This window comes from Rhinoderma darwinii, chromosome 10, assembly GCF_050947455.1.
Source record: "Rhinoderma darwinii isolate aRhiDar2 chromosome 10, aRhiDar2.hap1, whole genome shotgun sequence".
Classification (NCBI taxonomy): domain Eukaryota; kingdom Metazoa; phylum Chordata; class Amphibia; order Anura; family Rhinodermatidae; genus Rhinoderma; species Rhinoderma darwinii.
In genome coordinates this window covers 53,668,192-53,687,814 of record NC_134696.1, presented here as the reverse complement: position 1 = coordinate 53,687,814, position 19,623 = coordinate 53,668,192, and the positions used below count along the sequence as shown (strand labels likewise).

At 40.6% G+C, this 19,623-nt stretch overlaps 1 protein-coding gene across 2 annotated transcripts in view; it reads left to right on the top strand.

Moving 5' to 3' along the window:
• HSD17B14 (hydroxysteroid 17-beta dehydrogenase 14) overlaps window positions 1-19,623 on the top strand; it is a 64,557-nt gene that overhangs the window by 35,389 nt on the left and 9,545 nt on the right. For both annotated transcript variants that reach the window (XM_075838853.1, XM_075838854.1), the window contains exons 4-8: window positions 8,436-8,502; window positions 12,303-12,394; window positions 14,704-14,808; window positions 16,606-16,673; window positions 18,966-19,062. In XM_075838853.1, coding sequence (XP_075694968.1) covers window positions 8,436-8,502; window positions 12,303-12,394; window positions 14,704-14,808; window positions 16,606-16,673; window positions 18,966-19,062 — 429 coding nt within the window. The remainder of the gene's footprint in view (window positions 1-8,435; window positions 8,503-12,302; window positions 12,395-14,703; window positions 14,809-16,605; window positions 16,674-18,965; window positions 19,063-19,623) is intronic.

Here is a 19,623-nt window from a genome sequence, read left to right as displayed (position 1 = left end):
ATAGCAGATAGGGGTTGCAAAATCTGGTGACAGAGCCTCTTTAACTCCTTCCCGTACCTTGACGTAACTGCACATCCAGGTGAGCAGTAACTTTGCGCACCTTGACGTGCAGTGGCGTCTACACTTTAAAATTTAACCATCGCGCCTGCCCTGGTCTCCAATTATCTACAGACAAGGAGAGAAAAACAAAAAACACCCGGGGCACATCGTGCATCATCTCTTGATTAAAGTGACAAAGGGTCGGGGGTAAGCGGTTGTGCTTACCTTGTGGTGTTGTGCTAGGAGCACAACACCCAGAAGTGCCTGTATGGTCCCAAAGGACTGCAGCTGGTAAATCCGTGCAGGGGCTGTCAGGGCTCCCTCAGTAAATCGAGATAAATGGAGAAAAAAAGGAGGATAAAATTCTCCAGCGCTGTCCAAATGTTGTGGAATTGAAGGATTCAATCCAAGGCAAGAACTTTAAATGAGATATATGTTTAATGGATAAGAATGCTACGCGTAGCATTCTTATTCATTAAACATATATCTCATTTAAAGTTCTTGCCTTGGATTGAATCCTTCAATTCCACAACATTTGGACAGCGCTGGAGAATTTTATCCTCCTTTTTTTTCTCCATTTAGCTTACCCTAGTCTCCAGGCAGAGTACAAGGGACCTGCCAAAGCGGTCCCTTGTCGGAGATCGCTCCGATTAGTTAGTCTGTACAGACTTACCAATCGGAGCTTAGAAGTTATGTAAAATGGGTTTACCACCTCTGATCTCCTCTGTTGGTGAACATATGTTGGAGAGGTCAAAGCCGGTATCTTCATTGGAAGGAGATGAAAAAAAACAAAACCTCATTAACCCCTTAATCACAGTGCACACCCCCTCCCCACTGTGATCACTCTCCCTACCTCTCCCATTGTATAAGGGAGCTCTTATTTCTTTTCTTTTTTTCTTTCAAAATTCATAAAAGCGTCAGACTGTCTGTCAGCGTTAGGCCATCTCTGTCTGTCTGCCTGTCAGTGTAAGTTAGGCAGTTTTAGTGTAAAAAAATGAAAGCAAAAAATATTCGTGTACGTTAGTGTTTTTATGTAAAAAAAAATAAAAGAAGTTCTATATTATAATTTTTTTGTATACAGCTCTCTACAGTATACATATTTATTTTTTATGTACAGTAAATGTATATAAGGAGGCGTATGGGATGCTCACATCGGACACAGAGTGCTAGTGATGTAGGATCCGCTTTTGCTCTGTCCTCCTCCTCGACTAACACCGAGGAACATCCTCGAAGTCGCAGGATGGTTAGCGTTCTGGTTGCACCTGAACCTAACTGGTTGCCCCAACCTCCTACACCCCCAAGTACCAGACTTTTTCTGCTGCAGGGTTCCAAATACAGACAGCAGGGCTGTCAGAAATTGAATTTTTCAAGCTCTTCTTTGCCTTGTTGAAAAAATTGTTGAGCAGACAAATCTTTGTGCTCAACAATTTATTGCTGCGAATCCCAGTACTTTTTATGCCAGGCCATACAGGTGGCATCCTACCAATAAAGAAGAAATGCTACAATACTTAGGATTAGGCCCATATTCAGGACCAACTAAGAAGCCATCATTTGAGGGTCTATTTGTCCATTAATATTATTTACGATTGCCCCTTACACCGCACTACGATGCCCAGGGCTTGTTTTGAGGCCATGCAAAAATATATACATTATAATGATAATTCCCAGTGCCCCCCCCCCCCCCACGATGACCCCAGTCTTGACCGACTCTTTAAAATTTAGATCACTTATTTCTTATTTGGCCCCCAAAAAGAGAGAAATAGCCATTAACGAGTCCCTGGTGCATTTCAAGGGAAGGGTGAAATTCAGGCTGTATTTGCCCAACAAGCGTGCCAGGTTTGGCATTAAAATTTATAAATTGTGCAAGTCCGAGTCGGGCTACACGCACACTTTTAAAATTTACGAGGGAAGGGACAGCCACATTGAGCCCCCAAACTGTCCCCCCACCCGTCTTGACCCTTGCACCCACTGTTTAATCAGGGGTACCACTTGTACATTGACAACTGGTACAGGAGTGTACATCTGTTCGAGTGCCTGGTGGAGCAAAAAATGGTGGTGCGTGGGACAGTCCACAAAAACCAAAGCCAGCTCTCAAAGACCCTTCTCAGCCAAACCCTGCAGCTTGGGGAGAGCAGGGCGTGCTATAGCGAAGGGGTCTTTTTTTTTTTAATTCGGGGACAAGAAGGATGTATTGATGCTAACATGCATTCATGATGCCACCTATCCCTTGTCCCTGTGCGTGGTGCAACATCCAACAGCACGTCACGGCCTCTGTGCTTCCAGGCGTATAACAAATTTATGGGGGGGGGAGTAGATCTCTCTGACCAGATGCTCAAGCTGTACAATGCCATGCGTAAATCTAACAAAAACCTGCCAGTGTACTTCATCCAAATGCCATGGTACAACTCCTTTGTCATCTACAGGAGCACTGGTCATGAGGGAACATACCTAAAATACCAGTAGGTAATAAAATGTAATGTGGCAGAGGTAGGAGAAAGTTCTACCTCTGCAAGTAGTAATGTCTGCCAGGAGAGTTCCACCCACAGAGAAAAAAAAGCTGCCCCCAGAAAAGGTGTCGTGTCTGTGCCAGAAGAGGCATAAGAAGAGACTTGTCATGCCAGTGTAACAACTGTCCCTCCCATCCCCGACTGTGTATGAAGGAGTGCTTCAGGCTAGAGTTATAAACTTTATTTTCATCGGTCCCTTTCATTTAGAATTATCGTCCCTTTCATTTACAATTACCGTCCCTTTCTTTCACCATTTAAAAATTGAACATCCCCCTCATAATTAAAATTCTCATTATACCCCTAGATGAATACCTAGTATTTGTAATATGGTATAGTGTATGCACAATGTTTTAGGCCTTTGCAAACATGACCTGTGCCCAAAAATCATCCAGGTAAAATAAGACCTCAAAATCCCTGTGGTGCTCCAATACTTCTAGGCCTGGTCATATGTCCAGCAGTAGTAGATTAGGGCCAATTTGGGGGCATTTCTAAACTCAGAAGAAATAGCCATATAAATATTGAGGTGCTTTTCTACACTTGCATGCTCTGTGTCTGAAAAATCTGTCCTACAAATGAAGCATTTGTGAAAAAATTTAAAATTTTGTTTTTCACCCCAGATTTCTACAAGATTCTGCAAAAAAACTGTGGAGTCAAAAAAGTGATAGCACTGCTAGATAAATTCTTGAGGGTGTAGTTTTCGAAATGGGGTAATTTCTGGGGGATTTGGATCTTTCTGGTGGCGCAGAGTCTCTTCAAAGATCAAATGGGGCTGAACTAATCATGCAAAACTTGGGCCCTGAAAGTCTTACACCTCATTTACTTCCAGGCACTGCCATCTGTCCACACAACATATTTGGACCAGTTTGAGGGTATCTCTGAACTCCTTACAAATAGGCCAATAAATATTGAGGTGCTTTGCCTCACTTGCATGCTCTGTGTGTGAAAAATCTGTCCTGTAAATGAAGCATTTGTGAAAAATTGTAAATTTGTTATTTTTCACTTCAGAATTCCACAAGATTCTGCAAAAAACTATGGGGTTAAAAAAGTGATCACACCCCTAGATAGATTCTTTGAGGGGTGTAGTTTCCAAAATGGGGTACGTCTTTTGGGGTGTTTCCACTGTTTTGGTCCATCCAGGGCGTTGCAAACATGACATGGCACTGAAAATCATTCCAGCAAAATCTGTGCTCCAAAAGCCAAATGGCGCTCCTTCCCTTCTGAGCCCTGCGTAGGTCCAAACAGCAGTTTATCACCACATATAGGGTATTGCCGTAATAGGGAGAAATTGCTTTACAAATGTTGGGGTGCATTTTCTCCTTTTATTGCTTGTAAAAATATAAAATTTCTATGTTTTTCAGACTATTTCCAATAAATTTAGCAAAAAAAACTGTGTGGTCCAAATGCTAACTATACCTGGGGTCATTTTTGGAGGATTTCCACTGTTATGGCCCCACAAGACCTCTTCAAACCTGACATGGTGCCTAAAATATATTCTAAAAAAAAAAGGGAGGCCCACAATCTACTAGGTGCTCCTTTGCTTCTGATGCCGGTGCTTCAGTCCATTAGCACACTAGGGCCACATGGAATATTTCTAAAAAATGCAGAATTTGGGCAATAAATATTGAGTTGCATTTCTTGGGTAAAACCCTCTGTGGTACTACTTTGCTTTAATTCCTGTGAAACGCCTAAAGGGTTAAGCTTTCTGAATGCTGCTTTGAATACTTTGAGGGGTGCAGTTTTTAAAATGGGGACTTTCTAATATATAAGGCCCTCAAAGTCACTTAGCAACTGAGCTGGTCCATAAAAAAAAAATAGGTTTTGTAAATTTTCTTGAAAATGTGAGAAATTGCTGCTAAAGTTAGAAGCCTTGTAAAGTCCTAGAAAAATAAAAGGACGTTCAAAATGATGCAAACATAAAGTAGACATATGGGAAATATTAACTAGTAACTATTTAAATTTAGAAAAATGCAAATTTTTGCACATTTTCCCTACATTTAGTTGTTTTTCACAAATAAATACTGAATTTATTGACCACATTTTTCCACGAACAAAGTGCAAAATGTCCTGAGAATCGCTTGGATAGGTAAAAGCATTCCAAAGTTATTACCACATAAAGTAACAAGTTATAGTTGAAAAAAATCGGTGTTCTCAAGGTCGAAACAGTGAACAGGTTAAAGAGAACCTGATCACTCTCCTGACAAGTCTATTATAGTAAATACTTCTATTCCCCTTGAAATAACAATGTTCGTCTATTGTTCCTCCTAGAAATTTGTGAAAATGTATGGACGCTGAGTTCTAAAAAAATGTTCTTTAAAGAGGACCTGTGAGATCTCCTGACATGTCTGTTTTAGTAAAAACTTTGTATTCTATTTTAGTAAAAAAAAAATCTGTGTTTGTACTGTTCCTCTGTTATCCCGCCTAGAAATGTATTAATAAATTGACAACTGGGTGTTACCAGTTGGGGCGGTGTTCCTACAGTCTGAAACTGTCCAATCAGTGCTCACAGTCTGAGACCTGTAGTTACATGTTACTTTGACAAGGGGAATGGTAAGGCCCAGCTGTCCATTTATACATAAATTCCTAGAAGGAATAGAAGACAAATGGCACAACGCAGAGTTCTAAGAGAAGATGCTCCAGAATTGTGGCTATATGAGAAATTCAAGTATTTACTAATATCGATATGTCAGGGAAGCTGACCGTTCCTCTGTAATTGATTAACCTTACATTGTGCCATATGCGTAATAGAATTATCACATACTAGTCCTTCTCAAATATTTAGAATGTCATCAAAACGTTGATATATTTCAGTAATTAAATTCAAAAAGTGATACTCCTATATTACATAGATTCATTACACACAGAGTGATCTATTTCCAGCATTTTTTTCTTTTAATGTTGATGATTATGGTAACCGTTAACCTGTTAGTGACCGGCCCATCATGTTTCTACATCGGTCACTAACGGGCCTTATTCCGATGCCATAGACTTTTTACGTCGCGGCATCGGAATAAGTAAACAGAGCAGGGAGCTGTCAAATCTCCCTGCTCTCAGCTGCTAGAGGCAGCTGAGGGCTGGGAGCGTTCCTGCTCTGCCGTGTGAGATCGATATTAGTATCGATCTCACACGTTTAACCCCTCAGATGCGTTGCTCAATAGCGAGCACCGCATCTGAGTGGTTTTGGAGAGAGGGAGGGAGCTCCCTCTCTCTCCCACCGACACCTGGCGATACGATCGCCGAGTGTCTGTGTCTTTAATGGCAGCCGGGGGTCTAATAAAGGCCCCCAGGTCTGCCTGGAGTGAATGCCTGCTAGATCATGCCGCAGGCATGACCTAGCATATGCCTGTCCGTGTTAAACGGACAGGCATAATACACTGCAATACAAAAGTATTGCAGTGTATTATAAATGCGATCGCAGAATCACATATCATAGTCCCCTAATGGGACTAGTAAAAAAGTGAAAAAAAAGTTTAATAAAGTTAATTTAAAAAAAAATGTGAAAAAAAATGAAAAACCCAGCTTTTCCCCTTACAAAATGCTTTACTATTAAAAAAACAAAATAAAGTTAAAAAGTTACACATATTTGGTATCGCCGCGTCCGTAACGACCCCGACTATAAACTTATTACATTATTTAACCCACACGGTGAACGCCGTAAAAAAATTAATAAAAAACATTGAAAAAATTGCTGTTTTCTGTGAATACTGACTTTAAAAAAATTTAATAAAAAGTGATCAAAAAGTCGCATCTACTCCAAAATGGTACCAATAAAAACTACAAGTCGTCCCGCAAAAAAAAAGCCCTCATACAACCGCATCGGCGAAAAAATAAAAACGTTACGGCTCTTCAAATATGGAGACACAAAAACTAATTATTTAGAAAAAAAAGCGTTTTTACTGTGTAAAAGTAGTAAAACATACAAAAACGATACAAATTTGGTATTGTTGCAATCGTAACAACCCGCTGAATAAAGTTATTGTGTTATTTATACCACACGGTAAACGGCGTAGATTTAGGACGCAAAAAACAGTGGCGACATTTCTGATTTTTTTTCTATTCCCCCCCCAAAAAAAGTTAATAAAAGTTAATCAATAAATAATATGTACCTAAAAATGGTGCTATTAAAAAATACAACTTTTCCCGTAAAAAACAAGACCTTATACAGCTATGTCGACGCAAAAATAAAAAGGTTATAGCTCTTGGAATGCGACGATTGAAAAACGTAAAAAATAGCTTGGTCATTAAAGAGGCTCTGTCACCAGATTATAAATGCCCTATCTCCTACATAATCTGATCGGCGCTGGAATGTAGATAACAGCAGTGCTTTTTATTTTGAAAAACGATCATTTTTGAGCAAGTTATGAGCAATTTTAGATTTTGTTTCTTAAAGACCAACTGGGCGTGTTTTTACTTTTGACCAAGTGGGTGTTGTAAAGAAGTGTATGAGGCTGACCAATCAGTACCAATCAGTGTCCTACACTTCTCATTGTTCCAGCCAAGCATGATCCACAGCACAGTGGGATTGTGCAGTGAAAGAAGCTGGGCTGGAACAATGAGAAGTGTATGAGGCTGATTGGTCACTGATTGGTCAGCCTCATACACTTCTTTACAACACCCACTTGGTCAAAAGTAAAAACACGCCCAGTTGGTCTTTAAGAAACAAAATCTAAAATTGCTCATAACTTGCTCAAAAATGATCGTTTTTTCAAAATAAAAAGCACTGCTGTTATCTACATTCCAGCGCCGATCAGATTATGTAGGAGATAGGGCACTTATAATGTGGTGACAGAGCCTCTTTAAGGTCCAAAATAGGCTGGTCATTAAGGGGTTAATGATAACCCAAAATGTAGTCTCACAGAAAATTAGAATATTAAATAAGCCAAATTTCAAAAATAATTTTTAATAGTGAACATGTCCCCCAAACCGTCACTGACTGTGGAAACTCCACACTGGACCACAAGCAGCTTGGATTGATGCTTCTCCACTCTTCCTTCAGACTCTGGAACCCTGATTTCCAAATGAAATGCAAAATTTACTTTCATCTGAAAACAGGACTTTGGACCTCTGAGCAACCGTGTTGGTCCACTGGGTTATATCAAGTCCAGAGTCAATGCAGCCGTCTAGCAGGAAATTTTCGAAGCACTTCATTCTTCCCTCTGCTGACAAGCTTTATGGAGATGCTGATTTCATTTTCCAGCAGGACTTGGTACTTTTGGCAGTGTGGGCAGGTGCCAATACCTGGTTTAATAACCACAGTATCAGTGTGCTTGATTGGCTAGCAAACTCGCCTGACCTAAACCCCATAGAGAATCTATGAGAATTGTCAAGAGGAAGATGAGGGACACCAGACCCAACAATGCAGACGAGCTGAAGGCCACTATCCAAGCAACCTGGGCTTCCATAACACCTCAGCAGTGCCACAGGCTGATCGCCCCCATGCCACGCCGCATTGATGCAGTAATTCATGCAAAAGGAGCCCCGACCAAGTATTGAGTGCATATAATGTACATACTTTTCTGTAGGCCAACATTTAGGTATTAAAAAGATAGAATATTCAAATTTTCTGAGACACTAAATTTTGGGTTTTTATGAATTGTTAGCCATAGTCATCAACATTAGAAGAAATAAATGCTGGAAATAGATCACTCTGCGTGTAATGAGTCTATATAATATGAGTTTCTCTTTTTTAATTGAATTACTGAAATAAATTAACTTTTTAATCTTCTAATTCATTGAGAAGAACTAGTATATGGCGAAAGATGGGGTTTGATTCTCTTTTTTTTTAATTTTTTTTTTTTATGTATTCTTATATAATGTCTATAGTGTAAAGAAGTGTGTATTTTATAATTAGGACATTAAAAAACATTAACTGATAGGTTCTATTTAAAACAGAGGCTGATTGATGTAACTGTGAAAACATACGGGAAAATAGACTGTTTGATCAACAATGCTGGGTGGCGTAAGTACCTTATGTAATCTTTTACAGGAGTCAATGAATAGAAAAGAGGAGTTGACATCACGGTGGAGGAGTGTAATGTTTTTAATATATGGGCTCTTCAAGCTCTTTCTAAAAGCTGAACATGTTCAACACTCGCAGTGAGATCACCTTTTCTTCGTATAGAACAATGTTTCATATCATAGATACTCCTCAAAGGGGTTTTCCCGCTCTTAAATGTTGCTTCACTATAATTCAGCATTAAAAACTAATTAGCTTTATAATTTACCTTCTGTTGCAAAAATGCTCCAGTTGCGATATGTCTCCTTTTAGTTCGTTATAATGGTGCCCCCTGGAGTTCAATCTGTAGAGTAATGTGCACGTCGTCCTACTGAGCTGAATGAGGGAGGACGCACATGCTCAGATACACTCTCCAACTGCCACCAGCCAATAGAAAATGCCTCCTCTGCTTGTCCGTAAGGAAGTAGAGAAGAAGCTTTCATTCAGAAACACAGCTTGTCTTCAGTTATATAGGGCTTGGCTCTCCCTCTAAAAAGCCATGTAATGGGGGTATTTGTAGAGCTCCTCCTAGAGACCGGGCAGAGCCAGTGACACAGAACGATCTGCCTATACAAGCTATGACAGGGAGGGAGAGGAGCTGTAAGAGGACACGCCCCCGAGCTGCCAGCCTTAAGAAAATCAAGCGGAGCATTCAGAGCAATGAATGGGGAGATCTCTGGATCCATGTAAGATACAGGACTGGTTCTAGCTTTGTTTTTGTTTTTTCATTCATTGTGGGATAATTCCTTTAACTGTGCTGCTGCTGACTCTAAAGAGTAAGGACCTTCAAGCTGGCCACTGGCTGGATAAACCATCTGATATAACAAAGAGTTTCTGACCATTTTGGGTGTACTTTTTACATGAACGGGCTGACAACCAACCGATATCTAGACTGAAATTGATTGGCCAGGCTTGACTTACTTGACCACTGACAAATAACCATTTTTGAAAATGTGAATATATAATCTTCAGATTGGGATTTGGCTCTGTGTAGGGCACATTAGATCAACTTCACTATATAATACAGCTTAATAAAGTGGTGTACATAGAAGATAGAGAAAAGATTCAAATTGCCCACACCCCATTATGGTGCCAGGCTTTGCCACCCCGAACAGAAGTGCCTGGTGTTTCCCCCACCACGCCACTTGTATGTACCTTGGCCCAATTCCCCACCTCCTTGTTCAAGACGATCATTTAGGTACCTCTGGAGAGTGAAGTCCTGTTTAGGATCTTGTCATCTAATAGCAAAGGGGATTGAGCTTGTTATGACCAGCAGGATGTTTACCCACTGGACTACTTCACCGGTTTGGCTTAGGGCCAGCTCATAATTGTGCGTTATCTAAGTAGCCTCCCCGGTCTTCACCTTTCAACCCCTATGCAGGGATCTGGATCTTTGCTGTGGGCGGGGCTACCTCTTGAGGTGGTCCAGGTGGGGTAGCTGCTGGCCAGACAGACAAGAAACAGGCAGTGGCAGATGGTACCTTGAGGGATGGAAGCTGACAGCGGATCACTGGTCACATGTGGACAGCAGGTAGCTGGACACAGGTGGGTAGCTGGACACTAGCTGGTAGCTGGATACCGGCTGACAGCAGATAGCAAACTGGAATTGGATGCATACAGGAAACTTTGCAGGATACAACTACTTTGTTCCAATGTTGCTTATGCACCAGGTGGACAGCGGAGGTGCCTTAAAGAGGCTCTGTTACCACATTATAAGTGCCCTATCTTCTACATAATGTGATCGGCGCTGTTATGTAGGTAACAGCAGTGTTTTTTATTTAGAAAAAAATCTATTTTCACCAAGTTATGAGCTTTATGCTAATTACTTTCTTAATGCCCAACTGGGCGTGTTTTTACTTTTGACCAAGTGGGCGTTGTGGAGAGAAGTGTATGACGATGACCAATCAGCATCATACACTTCTCTCCATTCATTTACTCTGCACATAGTGATCCTGCGTTGTTCACTATGTGCAGTCACTTATACACACACATTAACGTTACTGAAATGTCTTAACCATGAATAGACATCACGTTTGTGTAGGACTTACAGCCCAGCAAGCGTAATCTCGCGAGATCACGCTGTATATGACAGCACAACGTGATCTTGATGTGCTGTGCTGTAAGTGAAACACAAACGTTACCGAAGTGTCGGGATTGTGAATAGACATCCTGTCCCGACTGGAAGTGATGTCTATTCACTGTCAAGACACTTCAGTAAAGTTAATGTGTGTATGTGACTGCACATGGTGAACAACGCAGGATCACTATGTGCAGAGTAAATGAATGGAGAGAAGTGTATGATGCTGATTGGTCAGCGTCATACACTACTCTCCACAACACCCACTTGGTCAAAAGTAACAACATGCCCAGCTGGGCATTAAGAAGAAACATTAGCATAAAGCTAAAATCGCTCATAACTTGGTGAAAATAGATTGTTTTTCTAAATCATAAACACTGCTGTTACCTACATTACAGCACCAATCTCATTATGTAAGAGAGAGGGCACTTATAATGTGGTGACAGAGCCTCTTTAATCCCTTTGGGAAGAAGCCATTTTTTTTATTTATGTTTTTTTTGTTTTTCACTCGACGCATTCCAAGAGCCATAACTTTTTTTTATTTTTCCATCAATAGAGTGGTGTGAGGGCTTATTTTTTGCGGGAGGAGTTGTAGTTTCTTTTGGTACCATTTATAGTTCCATATAATGTACTGGGAAACTGAAAAAAAATTATTTGCGGGCTGAAGTTGGAAAAAAAACTGAGATTCCTCAATAGGTTTTTGGGTTTTCGCTTTTACGGCTTTCACTGTGCAGTAAAAACGACAGCTTATCTTTATTCTGTGGCTCAATACCATTACAGTGATACCAAATTTTATATAGTTTTTTTTTTTATATATATATATTTTGCTTCTTTTATTGATAAACTTTGTTAAAAAAAAATGTTTTGTGTCGCCACATTCTGAGAGCAATAACTTTTTTTATTTCTTCACCGATTGAGCGGTGTGAGGGCTTATTTTTTGCGGGACGAGCTGTAGTTTTTAATGGTACAATTTTTTGGGTGCGTAGAACTCTTTGATCACGTTTTTTATTGTTTATGGTGTTCACCGTGAGCGTTAAAGTACGCTATATTGTAATAGTTCAAACTTTTACGGACGCAGTTATACAAACTTTGTTTACTTTTTTGATTTTTACATTACTTTAGGGTGGAAACTGGGAAAAGGTTTTTGTTCTTTTGAACTTGTAATTTTTTTTTTCACTACTAAACTTTTTTTACACACATTTTTTTTAGACTCCCTAGGGGACTTGAACAACCGATCGTTAGATCACTGGTACAATATACTGCAATACTAACGTATTGCAGTATATCATCATTTTTACAGACCTCTGTTAAGCCCTGCCACAGGCAGGGCTTAGCAGAGGCAGAGTGAAGGCAGCCCTGGGTAAAATACAGCCGACACCCGCAACATATGGAGCACGCTCAGTGGGTGAGCGCGCTCCACACATTAACCCCCACAACCGGACGTAATGGCACGTCAGGGTGCGCTAAGGGATTAAATATTACATCGTACAGTTAAAAAAGACACGTCCTTCAAGTTCGACCAACGTCCATATGGCCTGGCAGATAGTCCCCAACATCTGCTGTATCCTGTGGATGGCTGATAAATCATTATTATGGGAAAAATCCTTTAACATTGCTGCTCTTTTTTCCAGATCAATTATACTGTTGGTTAATCTGCTATTATGCTCTGTTCAACGTGTAATCCTAGATCCCCCAGAACAAACCATAGACAACACAACTGTCCAGGAGTTTCAGGACCTCTTAAACTTGAATCTGATTGGCTACTTTCTGACTGCCAAGGTAATTCGTTGTCTTCTGAAGTAATGATGTGGAGTGGTTGACTATATTAATAAGCACCGATTTCAGGTTGTAAGCCTAATGGGTATTAAAATCATCATTAACCAGTTTAATGTTTTACTTTTCTAATAGATGTAAACCCGTCTTCTAGATTTTAGGGCTCCAATCAAATGTAGCTTGTAAACAATTGTTTCATTTATCTGAACCACAGTGGGGCAAATTTACTAATCCTGTGTAAGGCCCTATTCACACGGTTGCAGAATGAACAATAGACCCCAAAAGGGGTTATTCACATGGCCGATTTTTTTGATGGCCCGGTAAACCTGCCCATCAAAATATGGAACATGCCCTATTTTGGGCCATTCTCCCGGCCACACGGCTCCCAGAGAAGTCTATGGGGCTGCGTAAAGCACAGCTATCACTCGGATGTGATCCGAGTGACGGCCGTGCATTCTGCCGCTCGCTCCCTTTTCCTCCTCACAGTGCGAAGTGCATGTGAGGAGGAAGAGGGTATTTTGTTGCTCCCTGTAGGAGCTGAATGCCTAATCCTCGGCCACAGCTTCGGCTGAAGTTGTGGCCGGTGATCCTGCTCCAGGAGAAGTCTCCATACATGGACAGTGACGTCGGACAGTGAAGTCAGGAACTTCTCCTGGAGCTGTCCCCTACAAGGTAGGGGGGTGCCATCTATGGGGGGTGGCTATGTACAAGGGGGTCTGTGTGGCACTACCTACAAGGGGGTCTGTGTGGCACTACCTACAAGGGGGTCTGTGAGGCATTACCTACAGAAGGAAGTGTTTGGCAGAAAATGTACAAATCAAATTGATCCGTTTTCAAAATGGACAGTAAAAAACACAGATGCAAAACGGGTCAAAATTGGACGTTAAAAACGGAAACAAGGCCCGGAACGGAAATGGATGCAAAACGGCCAACACTCAGACCCTGCCGTGTGAATAGAGCCTAATTTTCTACCACAGCCTGCCCTCTGTAGATAATGCCACAGCCTGCCCTCTGTAGATAATGCCACAGCCTGCCCTCTGTAGATAATGCCACAGCCTGCCCTCTGTAGATAATGCCACACACTGCCCTCTGTAGATAATGCCACAGACTCCCTTGCAGGTAGTGCCACACAGACCCCCCCCCCCTTGCAGGTAGTGCCACACAGACCCCCCTTGCTATCTACAGGGAACACTGGCGCTATCTACTTGGGCACTTTGGCACTATATGGGCACTGGCACTTAATATGTGGGCACTGTGGTACTATGGGCACTGTGGCACTATCGATAGTGGGCAGTATGGCACTATGTTGGCTCTGGCACTTTATATGTGGTCACTGGCCCTATGTGGGCATTATCTACAGTGGGCACTGTGGCACTATCTACAGGGACATTGCAGCACTATCTGCATGGGCACTGTGGCATTTTCAGGGAGTTGGGACCAAAAATAACTGATCAATGAAATCCATCCTTCTTTTATTTTTTATTTTTTTTAACGGCCATAAAATATGGATGGCAAATGGTTGACAAACGGCCATTTAAAAAATGGACCGACGGACTGGAAATGGATGAAAATTTAGACACACTGATGCAAAATGTTTTTTTTTACATGTCATAAGATTATCATTAAACCACACTGGCGATCAGCTGTGGAGGAAGCTACATGTAGCCATTCAGTTTCCTAGCAAACAAACACAAAGATGCAGCACTCTGCAGGCGCTAAGATATATGCAATGCAAACATTTTTATATTATTTTCAATCGCATTACTTCTACAGTATATTTACTATACTTCTTCTTAGCGCACATTTTGATCAAATTGTGTGAGCCCATCTGCCTCTACAAGACAACCTTATAGAAGGAATCCCTGCACTAAACATTAGATCTGTGCAACAGAAGAATCCTCTCTCTTGGGCCTAGGCCTAAACTCAGGATAGGTTGCTTTATTCTGCTCCAATATAAAACAAGTCAGTTTCCCATCCGCAGCATTTCACAGTTATGTTAAAAAAAATATATATGGTGTAGCACTCGCAGAGAGACGCAACACCATGATATATTACTGTAGCTGATTTTGCTTTGCTAATGTAGTAATGCAGATGGAAATGCTTTTTCTGATCCAGTCCCATCCCTGGCGCTAAATACACACATCGGCAAAATGTGTGCAATAGCCATTGTCGGAGCAAGCATTTACATTACTTTTTACCTTCAAAGCATGGCATCAAGTAATAGAATACTAGGTATTGTAGTGCTTATTAAAATGTATATCTATGTCAACAATTTTTATTGTTTTTTTTTTTGTTTTTTTTCCTGTATTTCCCAGTATGCTTTACCCCATCTAAGAAAAACTCAAGGGAACATTATCAACATTTCAAGTCTCGTTGGAATTATTGGTCAAAAACATGCAATACCTTATGTTGCCACAAAGGTACAATGTCTTTAGTACCAATTAATGCACCATACCTTTCATGTAATCTTAAAATTAAGTTTTATTTGTCGTGTTATCTTGATTTGTATTTTTGAATTACAGCATAAAATTTCCCAGCTGTAAACCCGCAAACGGGCCGTGCGTTGCATGCTGCATAAGCGTGTATAATGGAGAGGACCTCTAGGACTCGTCATCCGCACAGCGCATGGCCCATCTGTGGGCTTACACCGGGGGAATGCAAGTGAGTAGAAAGATAAAACGTACAGATTTGGAATCAGCGTCTTTTAATCTATTAACTGATAGTTTACAGTTCTAGTCTTGTAACATACACTGAATTATGTTTATTTCATCAGAGGCATGGAAACATAATGACAACTCAAAAATTCCAATAACTTATTATAATAATAATAAAAACACAGACTACAAGAGATTGGTTGAACGAGGCCGTGGTTATTTATTAAGGGCTACATAGTTAAAAATATAAATAATCATAAATATAATATAAAAATCCTAAATCAAAAATACTTTAAACTCGTCCACCCATGAAACTGGGTGACTAATAACCTATCCCTCTAATAAACAACCATCGACAAATGATAAAATCCAAAGAGAGGGTGGGCGGGCGATGCTCGTTCCAAAATAGCGAAGACAGGAGGAACAGCAGAATATCTGTCCTTATAAGGGGGTTCACTCTCCCGCTCAAAGAACTTGTAGCCAGTTAGGCAACACCGCATGTAGCTCAGAATATTCTGGAACCTACACGTGACCAAGCACTGTTGACCTCCCAATGAGCCAGGTAAGTTCATGTAAGAAGTAAAAAATTCTAGAGAGAAAAAAAATTAACGACAACCATGATAGGAATTTAACACTTAAGTGTCCCCATGATCCCATGAAAACGCATTCACTAGATGCTCACATGTTTTTACAAACTGGTGATGGCTCGTTAATTTTACTCCCGAGTAAACAATATGACTGGTTTTATTTACTAGAAATCTTAAAATCTTGACACATTTCATAGCTCCACCACACTCCTATGTAAAAAAATTTAGAAAAAAGAGTGTTCACCTCTGTTCACATCGTTTTATTTATTACAGTTGAGGTAAAGCTCTTCTTCTTTCTTCTTCCTCCTTCTTCTTCTTCTTCTTCTTCCTTCTTCCTTCTTCCTTCTTCCTTCTTCCTTCTTCTTCCTCCTTCTTCTTCCTCCTTCTTCTTCCTCCTTCTTCTTCCTCCTTCTTCTTCCTCCTTCTTCTTCCTCCTTCTTCTTCCTCCTTCTTCTTCCTCCTTCTTCTTCCTCCTTCTTCTTCCTCCTTCTTCTTCCTCCTTCTTCTTCCTCCTTCTTCTTCCTTTTTTTTTTTTCCTGCCAAACCTATAGATAAGGGTATTTCTTAAAAAAAAAAACAAACATCTGCATCTGATTGCCATGCAGTTGTTTTTTTTTCTACACATTTTTTAGTTGAGAAAATGCAGCACCAATATACCAGCTGCCATTATAATGAAGAAATATAAAAAAAAAAAATTCACACAGTAGATCAAACGAAATGCACTACAAAAGTGTTGTGACATTAAAACGGTCCATCTCACACGGCAAAAAAACTGTATCCCTAACATTTACCTCCCGACATAAGCCAAAAGAACTGTCTTTGGCCGTTGGTATAATGAGTCTAGTGGTATATTTGACCTATGCCTTGAGGAGCTTTTCCTAGTGCATATGGACAAGGGCAATGTGAAAACGGCCTTTTGCTGTGTGACTTGTGTTGTGTTTGAACGACCCCGTTATACTGTTTGTTTGTTAAACAGGGAGCAGTGACTGCAATGACCAAGGCAATGGCTGTAGATGAAAGCCAGTACAATGTACGAGTAAATAGGTAAGATCCTGAAAAGTCTGTGTATTTTATGTGTGAAACCTAAATATGTAAAATTTATTCATAAAACACAAATATAAATTTAATGTCCTCATTACATGGAGCATAACAACTGTTTGGTATTACAGTATGTATTAACACGGATATGTCTGGAACGATTATCGTTAAAGTGGTATTCCCATCCTAAACATTTATGGCATATCCACAGGATAAGCCATAAGTTCCTGATATTTGCGACTCTCACTTTTGGGACCCTCATCTATCTGGAGAGAGGGGGTTTTATGGACTGCATTTACCGATTCACGCCCACTGCTTGAATAAATTCATTCAAAGAAATCAATAGAGAGGTGGACGTAGTTTTCATCTTTCCGCAACCCTCATAGAGTTCAATGAAGAAGGCCACACGCAAGCATGCACTCTGACACTGTACATCAGTGTTTGCCCCCTCCATTTAATTCTATGTGAGTTAAAGAAGTGGCCGCAGCGCTTGCCTATCTCTGTATTGATTTAGAAGGGGAAAGGGGCTTACGTAAATCATGATCATAGGATCCCTGTTTTGCTGATAGCTGAGGGTCCTCTAGGTGGGACCCGCACCTTTTGAGGCATTTTTGGCATATCCTATGGATATGCTATAAATGTTTAAGATGGGAATACCCCTTTTAACTGCTCTGGTGCTGCCGACTGTAAAGTAAAAAAAGTGAAAACTCATGCAATGATCATAGAATGTGTGTAAGAACTCTGGGCACTGACAAGAAGATGAAATTTTGTTGTAACAGACTGTTGGGTGAAATGATTACATGAACTAACTGACAACTAAGGGCCCAGCTAAAAATACTGGAATACTGATTTTCAGCCGTTTTTTATGCATCAAACGTTTTTTGTGGCTTTTTTTACGGATGTTTTTGGAGCTGTTTTTCTATTGAGTCAATGAAATACCGCTCAAGAAATTACATGCACCTCTTTTTACTAGGCGTTTTCTTACACGAACGTTTTAAAAAAATGGGCGCATAAAAAAATGCCCCGTGGAACGGAACGCCGTTTTTCCCATTTAAATCAAAGGGCAGATGTTTGGAGGCGTTCAGCCCCCGCATTTACAGACCGAAAAACGGCTGAAAATAGCCTGTGTGAACATACCCTAAGAGTGTGTCATGGGGTTCATTAGGTTAATACACGATCAACAGAACCAGTCATGACAGGGCAGCTCCAAAAGGATTATTGCATCCAATTCTAACAGAACAGATGGGCTTCCACGCAGGACACAGCACATAGTCCACAAAATAGGGTAATCACCGGAAAATCTCGCCTCCGCTTCAGCTCCCATGAAGGTCTAAATCCAGAACTCCCATCCTCCCCAGCTCAAGCCCTTATATACCCCTCAGGGGGGGAGGCATTTTCCAGTCACCATGATTTGTTAGAAGATTGACTTCAGTTAATATTTCTTCTGTTTGCATGCGAGTTGTGGCCTTTTGTACTATTCTGTGTATTGCTCGGTTATTGTGTGCCACAGCCAGGATGAGAACACACGGGAGATAATTGGATCTGCTTTATTTGCTCGTCTGCACCTGAGCTGAGTGATGGTGGTGCCTCCTGATGATCCCCTGTGGAGACTGGACAATGAGGACCCTTTGTCTTGTGGCTGCACCTCGGACTCATCTGATTGTCCATATGCTGGAGACACGACCTGTAGGGGGTTTACAATAAACCACACAAAAATGCACCACTCCCACCAAGACGTTCCCTCTCTGAATCTCATTTCTTTTGACAATGTGGTAGAGTGCGAAAGGGGTAAAAGTGTTTATTCTAGCGATAACCTTTGAAAACAGGAATCCTGATCAGAGGATTCCAGCTCTTCTGATAGGTGAGGGCCCTCGAGGCGCTACCAGGCAGTTTTATCTATAGCTAATGCCATAAATGTTTAAGATGGGAATATCCCTTTAACTGGTCAACAGTTATTATATCCCAGATCACCCTGTAAGTTTTCGTCTATGGATTATTGGGAACACACCATGAAATGGAACTAATTTCTGTCCATAATGTTTTCATCTGAGTGCATGTAAGTGTATTTCTGCTCACAAATGAATTTGCTGCTGTAAAGATTTATTTAGTACATAAAGTTCATGGAGACTATATCAAACTAAATAATTTGTCTAAAAAAAAAATACATTCTTGTTAACGGAGCAGTACAATATTTCTTTGCTGTACAGATAGTATAATGAAGTTGCATTAGATGGTCATTGAAGTAATAATATATGGTGCTGTACATTCATCCTATAAAACAGAATTCTATACCTTCAGCATATCTCCTGGAAACATATGGACACCAATGTGGAATGAGTTATCACTTCTTTCTACCGATCCAGCTACCATGATCGAGGGAGGGCAAGATGCGCAGGTAAAAGTGCAGCAAATATGGGCTCTAGGTTTTGTGATGTGAAATAAAAAAAAAATATATATAAAATAATCCTGTGCCTCTACAAAATGTTTCAAATCATTGGAATCCTTTATGCTCCGGCCTTTACATGCAGACATATTACGGCTTCATGCAGGAGTGGTATATTTAGAGAATTGCTGATAATACTGTTCTCTAATATATATATACACATTTGGGTTCATCAAAAGTAAACCTTTACTTTAAACAAATCCTCTCTAGTGAACCTATGCTAAAAGGTTATCCGGAGAGATAAAATTGATGGCCTATTTTTAGGATAGACCATTGATATCTGATCTGTGGCGGTCCGACTCTCCGCACCCTTGCTGATCAGCTGTTTGAAAAGAATGTGCCGCTTGTGTGTGTGCTGCTTCCCCATTATACTTTTCACTGCTCTATACTTTATCCTAATGATAGGCCATCAATTTGATCTCTCCAGATAACCCCTTTAACCCTTTCAAGACTGAGCTCATTTTGGCCTTCAGGACCAGCAACCATTTTTTCAAATCTGACGTGTTACTTTAT